General features: G+C 42.2%; 1 protein-coding gene across 1 annotated transcript in view; it reads right to left on the bottom strand.

Annotated features, from left to right (window-relative positions):
• The window catches only part of ntn3.L (netrin 3 L homeolog), an 85,289-nt gene that overhangs the window by 17,274 nt on the left and 43,572 nt on the right, over positions 1 to 24,443 (bottom strand). Inside the window, exons 3-5 of the mRNA XM_018236481.2 lie at positions 16,346 to 16,534; positions 10,003 to 10,152; positions 7,950 to 8,003 (exon numbers count right to left, since the gene is read on the bottom strand). Coding sequence (XP_018091970.1) covers positions 7,950 to 8,003; positions 10,003 to 10,152; positions 16,346 to 16,534 — 393 coding nt within the window. The remainder of the gene's footprint in view (positions 1 to 7,949; positions 8,004 to 10,002; positions 10,153 to 16,345; positions 16,535 to 24,443) is intronic.

The raw sequence follows: 24,443 nt of genomic DNA, 5'->3' as shown, positions 1-24,443 counted from the left end.
ATATTCTTAGATATAAATCATGATTAGATAAATCATTGGACACATAAGTGAGGAGATGCATCTTACTAAGCCTAGCAAATGTAAGCTAGTGTGTCAAGGAATTATTCAGTATAAAAACAAAAACTGGGAAAATAGATATCAACGATGCATCTGTGATATTAGAGTCTCCAAAAGTAAACTCGGCCCGGGCCTAGGTGGCTTTCCACTAATCCGGGCAGCTCTCTTGGTTTCCACTTGGTTACCAGGCAGTAAGCAATCAGTGACCTGAAGGGGGCCACATGGGTCATAACTGTTGCTTTTAAATTGCTTTAAAAATAAAAGCTGAATGCTGAGGATCAATTCACTCACTGAACAGTTATGTCCCATGTGGCCCTCCTTAAAGTTTCTGACTAACTCAGAGTTAGAGAGCTGCAAAGCAGAAAGTAGTTAGACATCCAGTCACTCCAGCCTTTATACATTACATCTTTGGCTAATTAACTATATTAGAAACATTGTTTATTTTGCACAGCCTATCTATTTACCCAGTTTTTATTTTTACACTGAACTGTTCCTTTAAAGATGTGGAGAGGGTCAAAGTTAGGGGTAGGCAGCAGAGGCACGTGCCTTTGACACAACTGGGGGGCACAACTGGAGGACAAGCAATAGGCAAGGATGGGAGCAAGGGGCCATGTGAAGTGAGTGGCAGAGAAGGATGGTGGGGGGGGGGGCAAATGGTTGAGGTGAGTTTGGCAAACAGGTAATGGAGCCTTAAGCACAAACTCTAGTTAGCCTGGCTGAGTGTAGATGTGTGCATTGTAAGCCAGATAAGATGATAGGACTCATTTACTTTGTGTACCACCACAAATGCTGGAACATTATGGGGAAGAAATGGGAGCCTACTGAAAGGATGTTTTCCTCCAAAGAATTACTTTTCTCACCCCCATCTATTCAAGGGCTCCATCATGAGCACAAGGGAGCCATGTACTTACTGTAACATGTGTCCTAAGAAGGTGTTGAGTGTAGGGCACCACAAAACTTTGCATCCCCTGGCGTTTGTGCACAAGGAAGGGTTGTGTCAGCTTCAGCTGTAAATATTCACAGACTTTTCTCACTATGACTGCCATGTAGTGAATTCTAGTGCATTCCTTCAGGACACAGAAATCTTTTAACTCCGTGGGACGAAAAATGTCGGGACTCTCCACACATGGGGGCAAATTCACTAACCAGTGAAAATTCGCCAGCAATGGCTTCACGCACATCACAACACTTCGCCAGGTGTAAATTCACCTGGACAACGCTAATTCACGAAGATCCAAAGTTGCGCACAGGGTAACGAACGCTGGCGAAGTTGCGATAGTGTTGGCTAATTTGCATATGGCGTTCAGTTAAAGTACAATGACCGTATATTCTGCAGCAAAAACATTACACTTCACAAGGCAAGGGAACCTTAATACAATTACATAGAGGTGTTATAATGCCCTACACATGTGCCCACTGTTTAGTTTATGTGCAATATGTTATCAAATGTAGGGGGGAAGAAAAATTTCGATCTTTTTCAGCCTATCACCCTGTAAAAAAAAAAAGATGCCAGCGTTTTTTGGGGACTTAGAAAATGTTCAACTTTTTTTTGAGGAACTCCTATCTACTCTATTGCACTTCGCCTGGTCTGAGGTGGTGAAGGCAGGTCTGGCGATAGAGGTAACGGTCAGTAAAATAAAAAACTTAGTGAATTTGCGTAGTAACGCTCTTTCGCCAGAGCGAAAAATTCGCCCGGCGTTAGAGTGTGAAGTTGCGCCAGAGTCTATCTTCTCCGAAATTACGACAGCGAATTTTTGCCAGCGTTAGCCACTTTGCCCTTTAGTAAATTTCTCCCATGCCCTGAAAATTTGAGCTTTCTGCAACTTACCATTATATATTATAGTTCCAGCACATACCATAATTTTGCATATCATGAAAATCTCTGCGGATGTTGTTCTAGCATTGAGAGTGTTTTTATATCTCAGCGAGTGTGGTTATATCCTTGTGCTCTATCCCTTCCTGATTAGTATATCCATCTGCTTGTTATTGTACTTTCTGTATGTTATTACATCTTTCTGCTTGTTATTCTATCCTTCCGTGTGTTATTTTACACTCTTCGTGTTTATACCTCTCTGTGTTCCTTCTATACGGCTCAGACTGGCAGCAAACGGGGGCACATTTTTATGTAACGAAGATTTTTGGCTCATCAGCAAACTTCACTGTGACCTCTTTGTTCTGCCAACAGACTAGTGAAAGTGGCAGGATATATAAAGCACCACTATAAGGTGCAGAATTTATTCTGGGTGCCAGCCTTTCTTTCATTCTTTACCCTATTTACCCTGGTATGGATTTCCATACACACTGTGCAGCCTAAGGCAGGCAATGACAGGTCGCCTGGTACCTAAGGGGTTAACAGTCTCATTATTTCCGCCGGCAGATTTGGTTTCAGAAAATGAGGGGAGAGTCTCGCAAAAAATGTCAGTGCAAACAGAGCCGAACGGGCCTCCACCCTGACTGCAGGACAGAGAGAGAGGGAGAGGGGGACTGTTTACAAGGGAGGCTTGCAAGCTGTCATTCTACTACACCACCTGGATTTACAGTAGGGTTTTTATCCAATCTTTGTGCAAATCCTTAAAGCCTCATACATTCCCTTTCTCTTTCTGTATTATATACATAGAAAATATATGCTATACGTAGCTAAGCACTATTTTACAATGCCAACGTATTCGTTAGTGCTTTAGGGTGATTAAAAATAAGCCCCTATAACATTCACACATTTTATCACATTCTCATCCTCATCTTTATATCAAGAAACCTATGCAGACACAGATAGAAGGGGTCATTTACTTTAACCCGAGGAGCAAGTGTTAAAGTGCTAAGGGGCACAAATGTGCTCAATTAAAGGAGACATATTGTGTAAAAACAAGAATGTGCCAGTGCATTATGCTCCTCTAACTATAGAAGGAATGTGCTTAAAAGATATGTGTTTGGGGCTGATTTATTGAAAAATTGCCCCAAAACTAGGGTTGCCGCCTGTCCGGTTTTGACCTGGTTTTTTGAAGGGCTGTTCGGGTCAAAACTGGTTGCCCGGTTTTCCAAATTAGGAAAACCGGGCAGGATTTCCAGAGATTGACACGGCGATCCAAGGGCCCAATCGCCCCACCCTGATGTCACAACCCGCCCCCCTGCTGCAACACAGCCTGCCTCTCCCGGATTTCTTATGGGGAAAAGGTGGAAACCCTACCCAAAACCCAACTAGCCCTGCCCAACTTTTCCATTACTGCCCAGCTGTGCTGGGGAACAGGCGGTACTCAGGAACACTGCACCATAGTATAGGAACCAATCAACAGCTAGCTGGACCTGATAGGAAACTGAAGCCCGTATTTACTTGTGTGACTGCTGTGATTGGCTACTCCCCCCTCCTACTGTGCCAATGGCAGGGACCGTTAGGACACACCTTCTCATTTACTACATCCCAGACGTCCCAGATCTATAGGGAGCTCCAGCACCATATAGTATTCATTATTGCCTACAAAATTATGGGTTTTTCATTTATTCTATATGTCTCCTTTAAGAAGCACTTGCGTCCCAGGGTAATCTGTGCTTCTTGACCCAGAGCAAAAATTTGCCAGCAGGGAGTAAGAACAGGGCCTCAATGCAGGCTTGTGCCTCCTGCTGCACCCAAACATATGTGTCTGTTTAACACACAAGTTAGGGGGCAGAGGTAGGAAATGGGAGGGGGACACCTTCATGCCTCACACCAGCCCCTCACTAATTCAGTGTTGTACTAACTTGGTCGGCACTGTATTAGTGGGGGGAAATTGCAGTTGTGCAGAAACCTGCGTCCGTCCTTCACCATGCAATGTGCAAAGTGCAAAAATATCCAGCTCGCCTTTGTAAATTACCCCTAAAAACTTCTTGCAAGTTTTGCCCTGGCTATCCTCTGTAACTCACAGCAGAACTGATATCCACTATGGAATGTAATGACCACAAGCTGATAATAAATATAGTAGAATTCACTGGTCTCAAAAAACGTAAAACTCACCAAAATAGAGGACGAGGTCCAGGTGCACCGCCCTGAACCTTCAGCTGAGGTAGCGGGTAACCGTATTGTAGTAGAGCAGGCACTTCAAAAACCAATCTTCCAGACAGACTTGTAAAAAGTTTAGTAGCAATTTATTGGGTACATAAGGTTACAGCCTTACGCGTTTCGTATCTTACGGACACCTAATCACGAGCCTATGATTAAGTGTCCCTAAGATACGAAACGCGTAAGGCTGTAACCTTATGTACCCAATAAATTGCTACTAAACTTTTTACAAGTCTGTCTGGAAGATTGGTTTTTGAAGTGCCTGCTCTACTACAATACTGATATCCACTATAACCAGCAGCTCTGCAGCCACTGTGACAATCCAACTTCTAACCAATCTGAACTATGGAAATGCTTTTATTAAAGGATCTGGTTGAAACTGGGCTTGAATTTTAAACCTCCCCTCCCCCTTGACATTCTTATGTGGATTCTGGCTGGTCAGAGACTGCACCTCTGTGTAGCAGTTTATCTAAGGAGCCTATGCTCTGGATATTGGTTATGGGCACACACTGTATCCAGGAAGTTTGGAAACCATCATACAGCTTGATGACCTGTGACCGTAAATTAGTTTTTAATGAAGGTTTAAGGAAAATAGGGAGTGGCACTGTCCTCAAGAGCCTTACCAGTAAGGAAATCTGGGTTAATTATCCTGTCAGTTATTTGTGACCTTAGGCAAGACTCTTCCCGGGCCCCAAGCAATGGAAACTATGAATGTGAGTTGAATAAAATGTGTACCATGCACAATTAAGGCTATATAAAATAGCGGCAAGGAAATGGAAGTTGCAAAATATATTTACCACTCAAATATAAAATATGGGCTTTGAGTTCAATTTCCTCACTCTCCTATTCATGCTGAGGCCTTTAATGATCCTTGCAGTTTCCACTGTCACCATCAGTCACTCAAAGATCCCAATAAAATTACTTTTTTTTAATTAACTCTTTCCCACAGTCCCAAAGTGCTCAGCCAGAAACAGGGGTGTTTAATTTATCAGGCAAGGGAAGAAACCTGCAGGGGTGGCATATAGCCTTCTGCAATACAAAACATGTTGATCGAAAGGGGTTGTTCAGTTTCCAACACTTTTTTCATTTCATTTGGTTCACCAATTACTTTCTATTTTCTATGTGTGACCATTTTTCTAATATTGAAGTGTAAAGTTCTAAAGCAGCTCTGGGATGGGGGTCGCCGACCCTGTAAACCGTTCCAAACGGATTCATTTAGTTGATACATTTCTTATCTTTGTCGCTGCTGAGCAGAATCCCTGAGTTTCATTACAGGCAGCTGTTAGAATTGATACAATAGTTGCGAAATACGCCAGAAAAGCTGCTGAAAAATGTATCAACTTAATGTTGCAAAATTGTAACAGTTAAGGGTCAGGGCACAAAGGCAGATTCGGGGAGATTAGTTTCCCAGTGACAAAACCCTCTTCTTTGGGGTGACTAATCTCCCCGAACTGCCTCCCCTGCCTTCCCGCCGGCTAAAATGTAAATCGCCAGCCGGATGCCACTCAGAGGGAATCGCTCCGAGTGCCGTCCCGACAGCGATTTACATTCTAGCCGGCGGGAGGCAGTTCAGGGAGATTAGTCGCCCCGAAGAAGAGGAGATTTGTCGCTGGGTGACTAATTCCCCCCAATCTGCCTGTGTGCCCTGATCCTTAGAGTCTGCACCTAAATTACTGAGCTGCCAAACTGAAACACCAGAGACAGGGACATTGAACTTTAGGGTCAGGGCACACAGGCAGATGCGGGGAGATTAGTCACCCAGCGACAAATCTCCTCTTCTTCGGGGCGATTAATCTCCCCAAATCCCCAATCTCCTCCCCTGCCTTCCTGCTGGTGGGATAGCACTCGGAACGATTTGTTTTCCTTAGTTGCCAGAAGTTGCCTTATGAGGAAACTTCTGGCAACTTCGGAAAACGATTCGCTCCGAGTGTCATCCCGCCGGCGATTTACTTTTTGCTGGCGGGAAGGGGAGGCAGTTCGGGAGATTAGTCGCCCCAAAGCAGAGAGTTTTGTCGCTGGGCGACTAATCTCCCCGAATCTGCCTGTGTGCCCTAACCCTTAAACTTCGATTTAAGAAAAAAACAGTAAAAATAAAAAATGGTAAGTAATTGAAAAAAGTCTTTATTTCTGGGGAACAATCTGAAAACAATTGAACTGAAAAAGTGTTTGGAAGGTGAACAACCCCTTTAAAGGAGAAGGAAATTCCCTGGGCGCAAAAACCCTCCCCCCTCCCCTGTGTTGCCCCTATCCCTCCCCCCCCGGCCTACCTGTCCCGCCGGGCAAATGCCCCTAACTTGTTACTCACCCCTCTGCGCAGGTCCTGTCCACAGAGCTCACAGGCGCCATCTTCTCCCTGCTTTGATCGGCGTTTTTGGCGCATGCGCAGTAGGAGCATTTACCGGCACAGATCTACTGCGCATACGCTGAATGTCACGAAGTTTTCCGATTTCACTTTGTGACATTCGTCGCTTGCGCAGTAGATCCTTACCGGTAAATGCTCCTACTGCGCATGCGCCAGAAGATGCCGATCAAAGCAGGAAGAAGACCGATTGGGAGAAGATGGCGCCTGTGAGCTCCGTGGACAGGACCTGCGCAGAGGGGTAAGTAACAAGTTAGGGGCATTTGCCCGGAGGGACAGGTAGGCCAGGGGGGAGCAGGGAGGGGGGGCAACACAGGGGAGGGGCAGGGATTTTTTGCCCAGGGGGTTTCCTTCTCCTTTAAGACCAGAAGGTGTCTCTCATCCACTAACTCCTTGCCTGGTAACAAAGCAGCACTAGAGTTCTCACCTTGCTGGTAATAATGATGCTTGATGCTACTGATATTAATAGGGAAGAAAGCTAAAAAGATACAAAGGCCAGTATACCTTTGAAGAAAATGTGGCAACCCAACTAACTTAAAGGGTTTTTTCACCTTTGAATTAACTTTTAATATGATGTAAAGAGAAAGATTGCAATTGGTTTTAATTTTTTATTATTTGTGTTTTTTTGAGTTCAGCTTTTTATTCAGCAGCTCTCCAGTTTGGAATTCCAGCAGTCTAGTTGCTAGGGCCCAAATTACCCTAGCAACCATGCATTGATTTGAATAAGAGACTGAAATAAGGATAGGAGAGGCCAGAATAAAAAGATGAGTAATTAAAAGTAGCAATAACAATATATTTATAGCCTTACAGAGCTTTTGTTTTTTTAGATGGGGTCAGTGACCCCCATTTGAAAGCTAGGAAGACTCAAAAGAAGAAGGCAAATAATTCAAAAACTATAAAAAAAAAAATGAAGGCCAATTGAAAAGTTGCTTAGAATTGCCGATTCTATAACATACTAACAGTTAACTATAAGGTGAACCAACCCTTTAGGATAACAGGATAGACATGTTGTGAACCCCATTATAGAATGCTATCAAAAGTTTAGGATACTGGCTAGTAAGTAATTTCAATGACTTTAGGTAGACCAACCCTTTAAGTGCCAGATTTCTTATACAGCTTGTAAATCCCTGGCCCTGTCCTTTCCTTGGTTTGATGCCCCCTGTTCACAATTACCATGCCCACATTTGGTTCTGCTGATATTTTTTACTTTTAGCTTTTCTGAAACAAAGGACAAGGGCCAGTTAACCCCTACTGTCCCAGAACTCTCGCCCCCTGCGGCCTGGCATATCCTCTGGCTAGCAGCCTGGAAAGCTCTATGCACAACTACTTTCAGAATGCAAGAATAGGAAAAAAGAACTCCCAGTGTTTTGATGCACGCTTTAAACATTTGGCATGCTACGTTTTCCTCCCAACACAGTGAACTGGCAGCAAGGGTAATTTTGTTTACATTGGGGTTGCTTTCTTGCAGACTGCCCCCCGCTCTTAGCATATGGTATAACTTACCAGCTGGCTCCTCTGTGCTAGTGAGAGCAGGGGTAGGGACCATGGCTGGGATTTCTGAGGGTGATAGAAAAGTAAAGAGATTATGTTAAATGCTGTACTTTCCTCCTAAACCAAGCGTGACATGAAATACATTGATGTAGGGGCCGGCACAGACAGGAGCGCAGGGTTAAGCGGCAGAGGAAAAGGGTGGGTTAGTTCACATAGTATGGTGCTGAGTTACACATAATGGTAAAGGAAAGTCAGTTTTTAAAATATAAAAAGGAATGGGAAGTAGCAGTGCACCAGGCAGCGTGGGATTAGCAGGGCAGTGTGGTGTGTACAGTATAATGTATTATCATTTCTGCCCCACTTCTTCAGAGCTACACTTTGATTGCTTTCTATTCATGGCACAGTTTGCACAAGCTCTATGTTATAGGGAGAATAAATGGTGGCAGAAGAATGAAGGGTAAACTATTTTTATTACAAATCCATATTAGGGATATCCAACCTTTTGACATGCAGTGGCTGCCGACTACAGCTCCCACCATCTACCCAAAAACAGGAAGACATAGTTCGGTCCCTCTTTGAAGCTGGTGGCCCAGGTCAAATTTGTCCTCCTCCAAAACCAGCATTTTTGTAAAACATGTCTAGCAAAAGCCATGATCAGTATAGTATGGTTGCCTACTATAGCATATTGTTGGGAATGTAAAGAATAGCACGATGTAGTCCAGAAGAGGGACTGCCCTGTGCAACAGGGCCATGGAAAAGAGGTTACCTGGCATGGCATGGTGTTGGATAAAAGAGAGGTGTGCAGCTAGGTAATATAATATGCTGGTGATATATAAATAAAGGATAGTACTAATAATAGAATAGAGGATGCTTACTATAGTATTGGATAAAAGAGAGGAAGCCTGGTATGGCATGGAATTGGATAGAAGATAGGAAGACCGATATAGCATGGTATTGGATAGAAGAGAGGAAACCCGGTATAGCATGGTATTGGATAGAAGATAGTAAGCCCACTATAGCATGGCATGGGATAGAAGAGCGGAAACCTGGTATAGCATGGTATTGGATAGAAGAGAGTAAGCCCGCTATAGCATGGTATGGGATAGAAGAGAGAAAACCTGGTATAGCACGGTATTGGATAGAAGAGAGGAAGACCAGTATAGCATGGTATTGGATAAAAGAGAGGAAACCTGTTATAGCATGGTATTAGATGGAAGAGAGGAAGCCTGGTATAGCATGGTATTGGATATAAGAGAGGAAGGCCGGTATAGCATGGTATTGGATAGAAGAGAGGAAGCCTGGCATATGATGTTGTTTTAAAGACACACAGCCCAATATAGCATGGTGTTGGATAGAAGAGTAGAAGACTGGTATAGGAAGTTGTTTTAAAGAGACACACAACAATATAGAATGGTGTTTGATAGAAGGGAAGCTATCTGGTATATCATGGTGCTGGATAGAAGAAAGGCTACCTGACATAGCATGGTGTTGGACAGAAGAGAGGACACCTGACATAGCATGGTGTTTGACATTAAACAGGTTGTAAAGTTTTGGAGTTGTATAGTAGTTACAGAGCATAGCATTGTATTCTGTAGAAGATGTGTTTCAGAGAATAGTGAGATGACATAGAACAGGAGATGGGGCAATTCCATATATGATTCATGGCTGGACTATGGTTTTCAGGCCCAGTTTAGGCTTAGTGCTTCTCTACAGTGTGAGGTTAGAAATACTGCCATCAAAGTTATACAGACATATAAGTGGTGAAGGATTTACTACTTTACAAGTGGTTATGTCATGGGAGAAAAGCTTGAGGGGAAGTTCATATTAGGGTGGCACTGGTTAGGTGCAAAAATGTGGAAGATTTTTATTAAGGGTCGTTAGAAAGGTGTTTCATTATCAAACTCTAACTTAAGTTAGGTAAAGTCAGAGAGATGCAAACATATAGATTTGGGAGAAATGATAACAGAACCAAGTAGTGACAACTATATAAGGTGCAAATGAGATAATATGACAGGACACAATTACTACATAGATTGAAATCCTTTTGAATTAAAAAGCAACTTACTGATACAGGGAGCAATAGGAGAACGGCTCTGCTGGTATCCCTTGGCACATCGATTGCATGTAAGGCCCGTTACTCCATCTTTACAAGGGCACTGACCAGTGGTCTGGTTGCAGGTTTTTCCAGCTGCTCCCACAGGATGGCAGTCACAGGCTAGAGAAATATTGAATCCATTAGTACAGTTTGATGCTACTCATAAACCACAAAATACATGTAGGCCACCATGAGCTTTCGCCTGAACCACCAATGGATCTGACATTGTGTGCAGGTTCCAAATGGCCCACCTAAGCAACACAGGGGACCTGCTTCTGATTATTAAAGACCAGAGCTGTGGTTGTAGGTCTATGCTGTTGACTTGGTGTCATCTTGAATTTCCCTTTTCAAAAATAACACATGGACGTTTTACAGAGCTCAGTAGAAAGAATGAGGGTTTTCAAGAATAATGGTCTTATAAAGATTGCTCCTCTTAAGGTGAAGCTGCATTCACAGGTTGGTAGATACAGTATGGGAAGGCTCACTTTGATGGACGGGCAGAAAGCAGTCTGACTTCCGTCCTATCGCTCATCTCATAGCCCTGTATTGCAAATAAGACTGAGGATAGGGTATTTACTCAATCACACGCCAGTCTTACTTGCGGAAACACACTGATGTGAATGAATGACTTAGCTGGTACTGATTCATATGGCTGCCCCTATAGGGCCCCAAAGAACTTGTTCTCTTGTGACATTCACAAAACAATGAAATGTTACATGAATGTCATTCGTCTGGAACGGTCATATGTTCGAAATGCCCGTGAACCTGAAAAAAGGTACTTTACAGTCTAATTGGCATTGAATATGAAAATAAACACGGTACATAGTTACAATGTTACATAGTTAAGTTGGGTTAAAAAAAATCCATCAAGTTCAACCCCTTTCATCAGTACATACACACACAAACCTCTCCATACACTCACATAAACTACATATACCAATGTCTATACTAATTGCAGATTTTAGTATGACAATCGCCTATGATATTATGTTTGTCCAAGAAAACATCCAAGCCCCTCTTAAAGGCATCAATAGAATCAGCCATCACAACATCATTGGATAGGGCATTTCCCAACCTCACTTCCCTCACTATAAAGAACCACCTAGACTGTTTTTTACAAAAGTTATTTTCCTCTAGTCTAAAGGGGTGGCCTCTGGTACGGTTATCATTTTTATGGAAAAAAGGTCCCCTGCTATTAGTATAATTCCCTCTAATGTACTTGTGAAGTGTAATTATGTCCTCTTACAAGAGGCTTTTTTTTTTTTAAGAGAAAACAACCCCAACCATTACAGTCTACCCTCATAATTTAAGTCTTCCACCCCCCTAACCAGTTTAGTTGCACTTAGTCTCTGCACTCCCTCCAGCTCATTTATATCCCTCTTAAGGACTGGAGTCCAAAACTGCACTGCATACTCCAGATGAGGCCTCACCAGGGACCTATAAAGGAGAAAAATTATGTTTTCATCCCTTTAGTTAATGCCTTTTTTTAATGCAAGAGAGAACTTTATTTGCTTTAGTAGCCACTGTAGTAGTATGACACTGCCTGGAATTAGACAACTTAATCCTTCTTAATTAAGGAAACCCTCAACACACTGCCATTTTGTCAGCGACGTAACTAGAGGGGGGCGGGCCCTGGTGCGGGACTGCAGCCGGGCCCCGCCCCCCTCCGTACGGCCAGAAACGGCCGCATTAGAACAGTGGCGCGAGCTGCCGGGGGGGCCCTGAGGGGGTGCGGGCCCTGACCCAATCGCACCCCCTGCTCCCCCGGTAGTTACGCCACTGCATTTAGTGTACAACTTGAACCTCCCGGTTTGCTGCCCAGTTTTCCAATTTACTCAAATCTCTCTACAAAGTGGCAGCCTCCTGCATGGAACTTCTAATTCTGCACAATTTTGTATCATCAGCAAAGTTAGACTGATATGCACACAAGAGGAAGATGTGTAGATGTGTACACACACACAGCGGTTAAGTTAACAAAATTACAGGTTATTGTATGCAAAACTATAATTTTGTGTTAGATACAGTAAATAAAGCTGTGGTTATTAATGGGTGCCTTTCTTTCACATTCTGTAAGGATTAACCTATAATTGGGTGATAAAAAAACTATTGTTTGCTCAATCTTCTGCCATTAACAGTGGGTAACAAAAAATGCTTGGTAAAAGGGAAAGTTTATTCATCATCTATTTCCTATAAAGTATGAATAATATCTTATTTATTTAATCTTGGATTAACACAATAAACTCAATGTAAACCCTAATTGTTTCACTTTGCAACAAGGAAGTGCTACGGCGTCTTGTTTCCATTGGTGTTAACTGGTCTGGGTGGCAGATGGGGAGATTAGTCGCCCAAATCTCCTCTTCTTCTGGGCAACTAATCTCTCCGAAATGCCTTCCCGCTTGCAAGAATATGAATCGCCGGCGGGATGGCATACATTTCCGAAGTCGCCCAACGTTTCCTCACGAGGAAAGTTCGGGTGACTTTGGAAATCCAAAGCAATTTGTATGCCACCCGCCGGCGATTCATATTCTTGCCGGCGGGAAGGCATTTCGGGGAGATTATTTGCCCAAACAGGAGAAAATTAAACTCCCAAATCTTCACATGTGCCACCACCCTTATACTTCAGGACCCCCTGCAGTCACAGGGTCTTCTACATGTTTGCCTTGCAGCACTGGGATCCTGAGTTCAGTTCCAGCCTTGTCACTATCTGTAAGATGACTTTAGGGAGTCCTTTACAATCCAGAAGGCAGAATGCAAAAATCTGACATTTTTTGCATTGTGTAAATTGCTGCAGGCCTCTTTGCTACGTTTTGGCGTGCAGAGACCTGCCGCTCTCCCCTAGAATACAGTGCCGACTGCATTAGTCAGCACAGTTTTGGTGGGGAGCAGGAGGCCTATTGGCGTCCACCATCTAACTTGCACATAATTTTGGTAGGAGGTGGAGGCTGCAATTGGGTTCCATCCCTGCAGGACTCTGCTGCACCTCCTGATGTTAGCAGTCAACACCCCAGGGTAAAATCTGTGTGGGTTTCCTTATTCCAAAAAGGAGTATTGGTGGAGGTTAAACCTCCTGATAAAACTCCTGATAAAACAAGCTCTACTGCGTGTGATAGAGAACATTTGATTTTAAGTTCCACTGTGGCAGGAGCTAATGTAATGTATAATTTTTGTAAAGAGCTGTGTTAATGTGTTGGTGCTGTGTTAAAGAAAGGTTATAAAAAAAAAATGAAGGGTAGATGTCCACAGTGGTGCGGTTCCATTTTTTGGGACCTTGTGTGATTCTGCATGTTGTAGTTGCTCAGTAGAAAAGTGAGCACCAGCAACAAGTGAGAATTTATTTCAGCCTGCTAAGGGCACACTTTGTAATAGAAAGTTTTGTAACGCAGTTAATGTCCCTTTAAACAGCTGTTCCTAAGCCCTCTCACACCAGCTACCTCAGCTGCAGCTGTTTATAAGGCAGAGTTGTATTTTCCGTGTGAAAACTGGGAGGAATTTAACCCAAATGAGGAAGCTCACAGCTGGTAGAGTCATTTAGCCAATGGCAAACTGGCAAAGGATTGGAGGAGCGGGGGGAGGGGTACGCGTTAGGGCTCATTAGTAGAAACTAATTGCCACCTTGTTATAGGACTGCAAAAAAAAAAAAAAGTGAGAAAGCAATGAACGAAGGGGGAAATTCTTTCCAGGATTTTTTTTTTATGGCATCGGTGGAAAAAGAACGTGTTAGGAAGTGGAGGGAAAATATAAAGGAGAGCGGGAGGTGGGAGAAGAGCTGTCAGAGCACTCTTGGGGGATCAAGATTGTATTGGGGGATATACATTTTGTGAGCACTGAAATATCTAAGAATTAACTATTTAGTAGGTAGATATTTTGGGTTAAAAAAGGAAACAGAAGTTTATAAAAAAAAAATTGGGACTGCAATTCTGTGGTTGTATATCTCTCAGTATTAGACTGGGCTTGCTAGAGCCCACCAAAGAACTGGACATTAAAGGGATACTGTCATGGGGAAAAAATTTTTTTCAAAATGAATCAGTTAATAGTACTGCTCCAGCAGGATTCTAAACTGAAATCCATTTCTCAAAAGAGCAAACTGATTTTTTTATATTCAATTTTGAAATCTGACATGGGGCTAGACATATTGTCAATTTCCCAGATGCCCCAAGTCATGTGACTTGTGCTCTGATAAACTTCAATCACTCTTTACTGCTATACTGCAAGTTGGAGTGATATCACCCCCTCCCTTTTCCCCCAGCAGCCAAACAAAATAACAAAGGGAAGATAACCAGATAACAGCTCCCTAACACAAGATAACAGCTGCCTGGTACATCTAAGAACAACACTCAATAGTAAAAACCCATGTCTCACTGAGACACATTCAGTTACATTGAGAAGGAAAAACAGCAGCCTGCCAGAAAGCATTTCTCTCCTAAAGTGCAGGCACAAGTCACATGACCAGGGGCAGCTGGGAAATTGACAAAATGTCTAGCCCCATGTCAGATTTCAAAATTGAATATAAAAAAATCTGTTTTCTCTTTTGAAAAATGGATTTCAGTGCAGAATTCTGCTGGAGTAGAACTATTAACTGATGCGTTTTGAAAAAAACATGTTTTCCGATGACAGTATCCCTTTAAGGGCCCAATCTCACAAGAACTAGATTTAGACAGTGCCAAATGGTATAGAGGTTATTTAGGCTAATGGTGGAAATAAGAAAGAGTTGATGGCAATTATTCTTGACTGGGGTTCAATAGGTCCTGGGCTACCCTCTGGTACTCTTAACAGCCTGGTCCAATTCTGTAACCTGACTGATTGACCTGTGGGCTGGAAGGATGGATGTCATATAAGAGGCCATACCCAGTCTGGGTCCTATTTTATTGTTTTATTTTTTTAAGCTGACATGCACTATATACTTATATTCATGATGCACCATGCACTGGTCAATATGACGCTCCAACAGATGAAAGGTTGGAACCTGTCTGATAGACAAACTGGCCAATATCTATGATTCATAGACAGACGTAGGGATAGTTTGGGCATCATACTTCTACCTGAAAATCATTAGCAATGATTTTATTAGTACATTTATGGCTAACGTTAGTCTTTATGTATTATTTTCCCATCTAAACTCACTCAGGCTTGGAGGCAACAAAGGCCTGGGCCTCCCATCTCAATGATAGGGTTTCCACCATTGCTGGTGGCTAAACCAGAACAAAGGAGGCGGGGTAGATTGCATTGGGGATGGAGCAGTAATGACAAAAGAGGCAGACACAATGAAGTAGGTGGAGCAATGTCGCAAGGGAGAGGATATCGCATCACTTAGATGCAACATGCTGTATTTCCATCCAGTTTTCTCAATGTTGTAAACTGGACAAAAAGTTTTGATGTTCAGCTCAAAACCACCCTGGTGGCAAACCCTATCTCTTATCTATATTCTGCCTAATTAGTAAGCCCTATCCTTTAATTACAGGTATGGGATCTATTATACAGAAATTGGTTATCCAGAAAGCTCTGAAATACAGCAATGCTAATTTAGAAAAACAATTTCTTATTTTTGATTGATTTGCTTTTTTTTTGTTTCTGTCATAAGAAATTAACCTCACTTGAAAATTCCTTTATTGTTCCCAATTATCGTTTGGGTTTTCACAAGGCTGAAAACTGAACAGAAACTTGAGACCCAAACAGGCCTTAGAAAATCCAAACTGTTTGGGTCAAAACCAAACAGGTGGCAACCCTACTCGATGGGTTCCGAGCACTGGAGACCTGTGGGAGATTTGCTAAGCCTAAATCTTCCAAGCGCCAATACCCAGTGCTCTGGACCCGATGAGATTGGACCTTTACACGCACACAGGAAGGGGAAGTGGGGGAATGGGAAGTGCGGGAGAGGGAAGGGGACAGTGTCGGACTGGCCCACCTGGATACCAGGAAAATTCCCAGTGGGCCTAGGTATCAGTGGACCCTCATGCTGCTAAACATTTGGCCTATTTTATGGCCATTCCCTATTTCTATGAGAACAAAGAGGCTAAATAGAGAATAGAAAAGAGAGTAGGAGACTAGAGGGGAAGAATAATAGTACTGAGAGTTGGCCCCTGGTCTAAGGTTTTTGGGTGGGCCCCTGGTCTAAAGTTTTGGGTGGGCCCCTGGTATCCCATTCCGACACTGGAAGGGGAAGTGGGGAGAGGGAAGGGAGAGAGGGAAGGGGAAGTGGGGGAGAGTGAAGGGGGAGTGGAGGAGACAGGGAAGGGGACGTGGGGGGAAGGGGAAGTGGATGAGATGAATGGTTCCAGCCTTGGGGCGCCCGATGAACACACACACACCATCTCACCTTTACAAACCCTGCGGTCAGTGATGGCCCGGCTAACATCCCTGTAGAAGCCCTCTTTGCAGTAATGGCAGTGGCGTCCGGCTGTGTTATGGCGACAGTTCAAGCAGACGCCCCCACTCTTCCTCCCGGAAAGCTTGTAGAGTTCCATGTTGAAGCGACAGCGCCGGGCGTGCAGATTGCAGGTGCAGGCTGTGGGGAGAAGGACAGCATATAGTCAGAAAAAGACCCAAGATCACCCACATACAACATCAGATCTGACGACAGACACAAGCCATTTGCTGTCCATTGTTCGCCCTCTCACTAATAGGCTTTATAACATCACAAACTTTTTCTCTTTTTATTAAATCTTTTCTTCATTTTTTTTTTCTTTAAGTTGATTTGTCTAAGAGCCAAACCTGTCAAAATTGTCCTCGGCAAAAACTGTATTTAAGTAATGTGCTTTGACTTTGGCAGAGGCATAAAAAGGCCAAGGTTACAGAAACACATGCTAAAACACAAGATGTTCTTATATAAAGGACCTATTGTAACTTACATGGAGATTTATGGGAAATGTTCCAGATCCCCGATAAAATATAAGATCTGTGTGTTTAAGGAGCCAAATGGATGATTTTGCCACCTACTCTGCCCTGCCCTGAGATTACTTGCCTAAAAGTAGGCATTGATCTCCAGCTCTCTGTGTTTGGAGCTGGAGATCACCCAGCGGGCCTGGACATGGTTGTGAATAGTGTATCTTGGTAGATGGGATTCAGTACAGGTATGGGACCAGTTATCCAGAATGTTCAGGACCTGGGGTTTTCCAGATAACGGATCTTCATACCATACGTCTTCTAGAAAACATTAAATAAACCAAATCGGTTGGTTTTACTTTCAATAAAGATTACTTATATCTTAGTTTGGATCAAGTACAAGGTACTGTTTTATTATTATAGAGAAAAAGGAGATAATTTTTAACAATTTGGATTATTTTAATAAAATGGAGTCTATGGGAGACGGCCTTTCCGTAATTCTGAGCTTTCTGGATAATGGGTTTCCGGATTATGGATCCCATACCTGTATACAGTAGGTGAGTAGAAGGGTATGCAAAACTTTCTGATGCTAGGACACCTGTGTTTAAGGGCTGTGGCTGACAGGGAGATTTCGAAAGATTTGTCACCCACGTTTTTTTATGTGTGGCCACAGGGGACAAATCTCCAGAAATGAAAAGTCTCCTGAAAAGTTTCCTCTGGGGGCAACTTCAGGTGATTTAGTGATAAGTTGTACATACCGCCAGCAATTCCAATTACTGCAAATGAAGAGGCATTTTCGGGAGATTTGTCGCCCGCGGCTGTGCATAAAAAAAATCACGGGTGACAAATCTTCAGAAATCTCGTCGGCCACTGCCCTTTAAGGGAAGCCCTCCAAAAAACCGTCCCACTGTAGCTGCTATCTTTTGACAGACCAAAAATGTAATTAAGATAATTCACTTGTTAGAATGCTGATTCCAAGCACTATGATAACCATCTTACACATAGAGATTATTTTGTTGTGTTTGATTTATTTAAAAAGGAGGACATACTAGGGGCCCGGTTACATACTAGGGCCCGGGACATACTAGGGGCCTGGAAAAAAAGAATCACACCTACCCGTTGTACATTCTTGAAAAACACTACACTTCCATCTTGGATCTATTTCCCCTGGGTCCACTAAACAGACACATGCACAGTGTACTTGTTTTGGTGACTGTACCTAGACCAGGGGTCCCCAACCTTTTTTCACCCATGAGACACATTCAAATGTAAAAAGAGTTGGGGAGCAACACAAGCATGAAAAAAGTTCCTGGGTGGTGCCAAATAAAGGATATGAATGGCTTTTCAGTTGCCCTATGTGGATTGACAGCCTACAGATGGTTCAATTTGGTCAAAAACCTGTTTTTTATGCAACTAAAACTTGCCACCAGGCCAATAATTGAAAAATAAGACAACATCTCAGGGGTTGGAGATCAACATGTTTCTCACAAGCCACTGGTTGGGGACCACTGACCTAGACTATGAATATACCTGGCAAGTGGGCATAAGCAATCTGTAGATTCTGGCAGTTGCCAGAGCGGCTGCTGTAAGGTGCCATAGTCAGTCACTATTTATTGGGCCTGTGGTGGATGTTTGGGTCTCTATGTACTTGAAATGCCTGGTTATATATTGAATTTTGGTCCAGGGGATCCTTAGGTAATTGGACGATATGGTGGCACAGCAGTTTTAAGAAAGTACCCTAAGCTGCTGCAGTTTTAGTGGGAGATTTTTCTTTTGAAAACTGGGGTGCAGTAAGTAAATGATTCCTATGTTACGTCTTCAGAGCCTAACCCTAGTTCTGGCACTGAATGTCCGACCACTACAGTACATAGAGCAAATGAACCAAATAAATAACACTGTCTGTTTGACAACACTGGAAACTGGATACAAGATGCTTGATTATTTATATACAGTGTCCATGTCAGAGGGCCTCTTATTAAACACCCCATTACAGCCAATTAGTCATTACATTGTGCCTCATATACAACCTTAGAGACTGTATATTTATATTTCAGACTGAGCTTTCATGCTGCAGTCAGAAGCCTCATTCTACCCTGTGCGTATATATACATATATATGTGTGTGTCTGTCAGTGTATATGTGTCAGTGTGTTTGGCACAGTCCACCTGTGTTTGTGTGTACTTGTCGTTGTCTGTCTGTTTGAATATCTGTTCTGCCTGTGTGGCTGCGGACAGCGGAATGTGTGCATACATATACATGTTTCCTTTTATGTGTTTATACGCTGACAGAGCTGAGCAAGCTGCGTGTGTGCACCAAAGTGTGTATATATGTAAAGTGTGCGCCTGTAACCTTCCCAGCGGCTCTGCCATGAGCGTTTCTGCCTTTGTTTATTTGTAAAATTCAGCAATTCATTTGGGAACTGATCTTGCCCCCCCTTCTTGTCTCCTTTTACATGCTGGATTAGGTTCCTCTCTATTTTTAGGGGAATCTTCTGTTCAGTTTGGCAGTTTCAGAGTGAACAATTTTTTTTGGGTGGGACAGAGCATTCACTTATTAAAGGAGAAGGAAAGCTAAGGAGGCATTTTATTGCCAATAGATTAGCTGCAATAGTGCAAGCTAGAATGCTATATTTATTCTGTAGAATGTTTTACCATACCTGATTAAAAATCTCTAGCAGCTCTCTTTGTTTGTTTAGGATAGCAGCTGCAGTGTTAGCTTGGTGTGACATCACTTCCTGCCTGAGTCTCTCCCTGCTCACTTATAGCTCTGGGCTCAGATTACAGCAGGGAGGGGAGGAGGAGAGGGAGAGAAGAGCAAACTGAGCATGCTCAAGCCCTAGCCCTGGAGGTTTAAGCTGAAAACAGGAAGTCTGATACAGAAGCCCATGTGTACACAATAGATGGAAAGAAATGTTGTTTCTTTTGACAGAGGACTCAGAGCAGCATTACTTTGAGGGTTTACTGGTTTATTTATATAGACCTTTCTGATAAGGCTTACTTAGTTTTAACCTTTCCTTCTCCTTTAAACATATAGTTTGCCTTGAAAAAAAAATTCTTCATAGACAAATGTAAACGACAGCCCTCATCTAAGTACAATGCATCCGCCAAAGTGGGCAACATGGAAACTAGAGCGTAACATTCTGCCACACAATAAGCGCTGCCACCATACAAAACACAATAAGCTCACAATACAACATATACACATTTTTTTGGTTCATGTTACCTTTAGGTGGAGTCCAATTGGAGAACTATAAATTGGGTGGGGGGGGGGTCCAAAATAATAATTAGATTTTACATGTGATACCAAGCAGAACCTGTTTTTACTCCTCTTTGCCTTCCCATTGCCCTAAATGTGAATATGTATCCAATTACCCCTGTCCAAACAGATTCTTGCATCTTCCTCATGAATAGGATAATGTTACTGTCCCTGTAATCTTTTCTCTGCTGTGGTTCATTATATGTATAACACGATAATTTAATAGGATGCACCAAATCCACTATTTGGGATTCGACCGAATCCCCAAATCCTTGGTTAAAGATTCGGCTGAATACCGAATGGAATCCAAATCCTAATTTGCATATGCAAATTAGGGCCAGGAAAGGAAAAATTGGAAAAAATCCTTCTTTTGTGATGAAAAGTCACGTGATTTCCCTACCCGCCCCTAATTTACATATGCAAATTAGGATTCGGATTTGGTTCGGCCTGGCATAAGGATTCGGCCGAATCCTGCTGAAAAACGATGAATCCTGGCCGAACCGAATCCTGGATTCGGTGCATCCCTATAATTTAATGACGTGAACATTATTCACACCGGGACATCTTTCCAGATCGGTAATTCCATTGTATGTAACTTTGCTCCATGTTCCCACAAGCAAATTCTGACACCAGGGCACACAAAAAACTGTGAGTAGAAAGTGTTGTATACATAGTGAATAAAGTACCACTTCTTGTATAATATATAGTGAATAAAGTACCCCCTCTTGTAAAATATAAGGATATTATAAGTTACCGAGGAGTTTCATGACCATATAAAAGTACGAGGCTGAAGGCCGAGTGTTTTTATACAGGTCATGGAACTCCGAGGTAACTTATAATATCTTCATATTTTACAACTGTATTATAATACACAAATTTTAGTGAGTCATGTGACAGAAATTACATCACTACTCACCGTTTATAACTGATGACATCACTACTCACCGTTTATAATTTACAAGATATTCACGGCTTTTGTGTATTATAAGGATATAATACACAAAAGCCATGAATATCTTGTAAATTATATCCTTATAAACGGTGAGTTCTGATGTCATCAGTTATAAACGGTGAGTTCTGATGTCATTTCTGTCACATGACTCACTGAAACGTGTGTATTATAATAAATAAAGTACCCCAAGTTACAAAATATGAGGATATTAGAAGTTACCTCGGCCTTGTGTTTTTATATGGTCATGAAACTCCTCGGTAACTTATAATATCCTTATATTTTACAAAAGCGGGTACTTTATTCACTATATTATAAGTTACTGAGGAGTTTCATGACCATATAAAAACATGAGGCCGAAGGCTGAGTGTTTTTATACAGGTCATAGAACTCCGAGGTTACTTCTAATCCTAATTCTAATATCATAATTTTGCAACAGGGGTTACTTTATGAGTCATGTGACAGAAATTACATCAGAACTCACCGTTTATAACTGATGACTCACCATTTATAAGGATATAATTTATAAGATATTTTTGGCTTTTGTTTATTGTAAACTCATTAACGGAAGCACTAGGCCTACCAACAAAACGTAAGCAAACTCTGCAAACTTTTGATGTCAGATCTGTTCCAGGAAACCACTAAAACGTAATTATTGAATGCCGCATATTGCCTACTGCATATTGCGTTGACCGAGATGTCAGCCCACCATATTTTGGGGATGTGAGTGTTCAATCCGGCTTCATTACAAACTGTCACACCATTAGCCATGCCTATAGCTCTGTCCCAGTGGGAGAGTGGGCTTATTTTGCTGAAGATTGGGAAATGGGGTCAAAAACTAGGTGAGAGCAGACTAGGCTATCATCAGGAATCACGGGGGCACATACTATTAGCAAGGCCTTCCAAATTTATTTATTCAGTTTGGGAATCCCTTGCTTTAAATGTTTCATGTCAAAATGGCCCTAACCCCACCCACTCCCCATCAAGCCCACACTTTTGCTTCTCTTAGGGGCCCTCTCTACCACAGGTCCCTGATTGGAGCACCCCCTGATGGAAAACTTTGAGTTGGCAAATTTGCTTGCCACAAAATAAGTGCTGTTAACCAGGGTTGGGATTTGCTGCAAGAGCAACAGAGAATCTCTATAGTGGGGCCAGACTTTACTTATTCTGATCATAGGACTATACAGCCAATGTCCAACTGTGTTGTCCGAGACCCACCAGGGACCACTTCCAACTTCTGAGGCCCTCCTCTCTGTTTCCCACACCCTACTAGCCCCAATGTTTTCCTCGGTGCCCCTAGCACGCCTGACCTTGATTATTTATATATAATTTAGTACATATTACAGCTTTTTTGTATTTATCAAAGGTCGAATTTCAAATTCATGTGAGTTTTTAAATACTCCCCATAACTCCTATAAATTCGAAATTCAAAATTTCTTAAAGGGGAACTGTCACCATAAGAAATAATTCTAAATCCTATTTTACAATGTTAGCCAAGCAAAATAAACTTCACTTACACTATAAAAATTATTTAGATCTTGTTTGTTTTCAGTCCTGGAATTCAAAATCACAGCAAGACGGCAGCTGCCATTTTGTAGACACTGCTATTAAGGCTAGCTTTGCCTCATGCCAAAATCTTGTTTATGTGTCTGAATGGGGGACCTGACACCACTGCACATGCACTGGCTACACAATTAGATGGAGAGGAGACAGGGGGGATGTGGGGAGTGCAGTGAAATCTAGGAAGGACAGAATTGAAATTGACAGTAATTGCCTGCCCCGCCCATATGCCTAAGGCACAGAGGGGGGTAAGCCATATATGATTGACAGCTGAGACTTTTAAATGAGTTTATAACAGGTATGGATGTTTTAATAATACAGTAGAACCCCCATTTTACATCCCCTTATTTTAAGTTTTCCCTCATTTTACATTGTTGTTTTGTGGTCCCACCTATATATTATGCATAATACATTTCCCTGATTTTACATTTTACATTTTTTTCTGGTCCCCTGAAAACGTAAAATGGCGTTTCTACTGTAATAAATAATTTGTGTTTCATATTTAATTTGAAAAGTATTTTTATTATAAGGCTTTTTATGTCTGAGTGACAGGTCCCCTTTAGTAAAATCAAATTTTTATGGAATCGACCTGAAAACTCGAATCAAATTTGATTTGAATTTTAAAAACTCAATTCGAGTTTTTTTTTTACGAAAAAAATGCCAGGAAAGCTGCAAACAACTCAAAATTGATCCCTGGACATCTCCCATTGACTTAAACAGTTTTTCGGCAGATTTTAGGTGGCGAATAGTTGAATTTGATTTCTTAAAGGGCCATAATATGATAAATGTCGAAAATTTAATTTTTTAAAAAACTTTTTTTTGCAAGGCCTGGGGGGGTCAGAAGGGGGGTCGGGGGGGTCAGCGACAACTGCTCGTCCAATTCACTGAGCCAGCGTCCAATTTGTTGTGCCGGTGTTAGTTGCGGGCGAGGCTCGGGGGCCCAGTTCAGGACTGTCTGTTGCCCGGTTGTTGGAGACCCCTGATTTAGTGGCCCCTAAAAAGACAGTTTGACAATGAAGTCAGCTCAGTTAAACAAGCAACAGCTGTGACACTTGATGCTATATATGTCCAAACAGAATGGGGAGTTGGCCCAGAAAGCATAAGGGTTAATCCTTGCCCTTTACATGAAGGTTACTGGATCATTTGCAAAATCTAGGGCATGTGTATAAAAATGCAATTAGCAGGGCTGCAACAATTTAAAAACTTAAATGCCATTAAATGAAACAGGATCAATGTGCAATTACCGTAGCCCTAATCATTGCATATTTCTAATGGTCTCCTATTAAATTAGATGGTCTGTTCTCCCTAACTCCGCATAGGGGACCCATTAGTTTCAGTTAAAAATAGCTTTTCCCTACAATTACGGAATAAAGAGCGCCGGCGAAACCTTTTTCTAATTCCTTAATGTGCTTTTTAGAAACTGGGGCCTAGCAAACGCTGGCTGTGATTTATGCTTTTCATAACAACAGGGGAGAGAGCTCTTCCCGGCCAGAGAACCAAAGGAAGAAGTGCATGTTGGGATGGCAGAACTGATTTAAAGCTCCCTCGTTACTTCGACTTAAGTCGGAGAAAATGAATGAACTATTTTTTTTTTCAGATAATAAATCACTGTGGTTTCATGCACTAGGGCTATGGGTATATATATAAATATATATATATTTATATAAAATATAGCATCCTGGAATATAATGTTGGTGTTAGAATACAAATGAATTTACTGATATCATCAAAATGGGATTTTTTTCAGACAAGCTCCAGAATATTTTATACGCCTGTAAGAAGTGTTAGGCCTATGTCCTGACTTTTCCCTGGAAACATGACTTTGACA

Source organism: Xenopus laevis, chromosome 9_10L (assembly GCF_017654675.1).
Source record: "Xenopus laevis strain J_2021 chromosome 9_10L, Xenopus_laevis_v10.1, whole genome shotgun sequence".
NCBI classification, from domain to species: Eukaryota; Metazoa; Chordata; class Amphibia; order Anura; family Pipidae; genus Xenopus; species Xenopus laevis.
The sequence above is the reverse complement of the archived record's forward strand: the minus strand, read 5'-3'. Positions and strand labels throughout refer to the sequence as shown.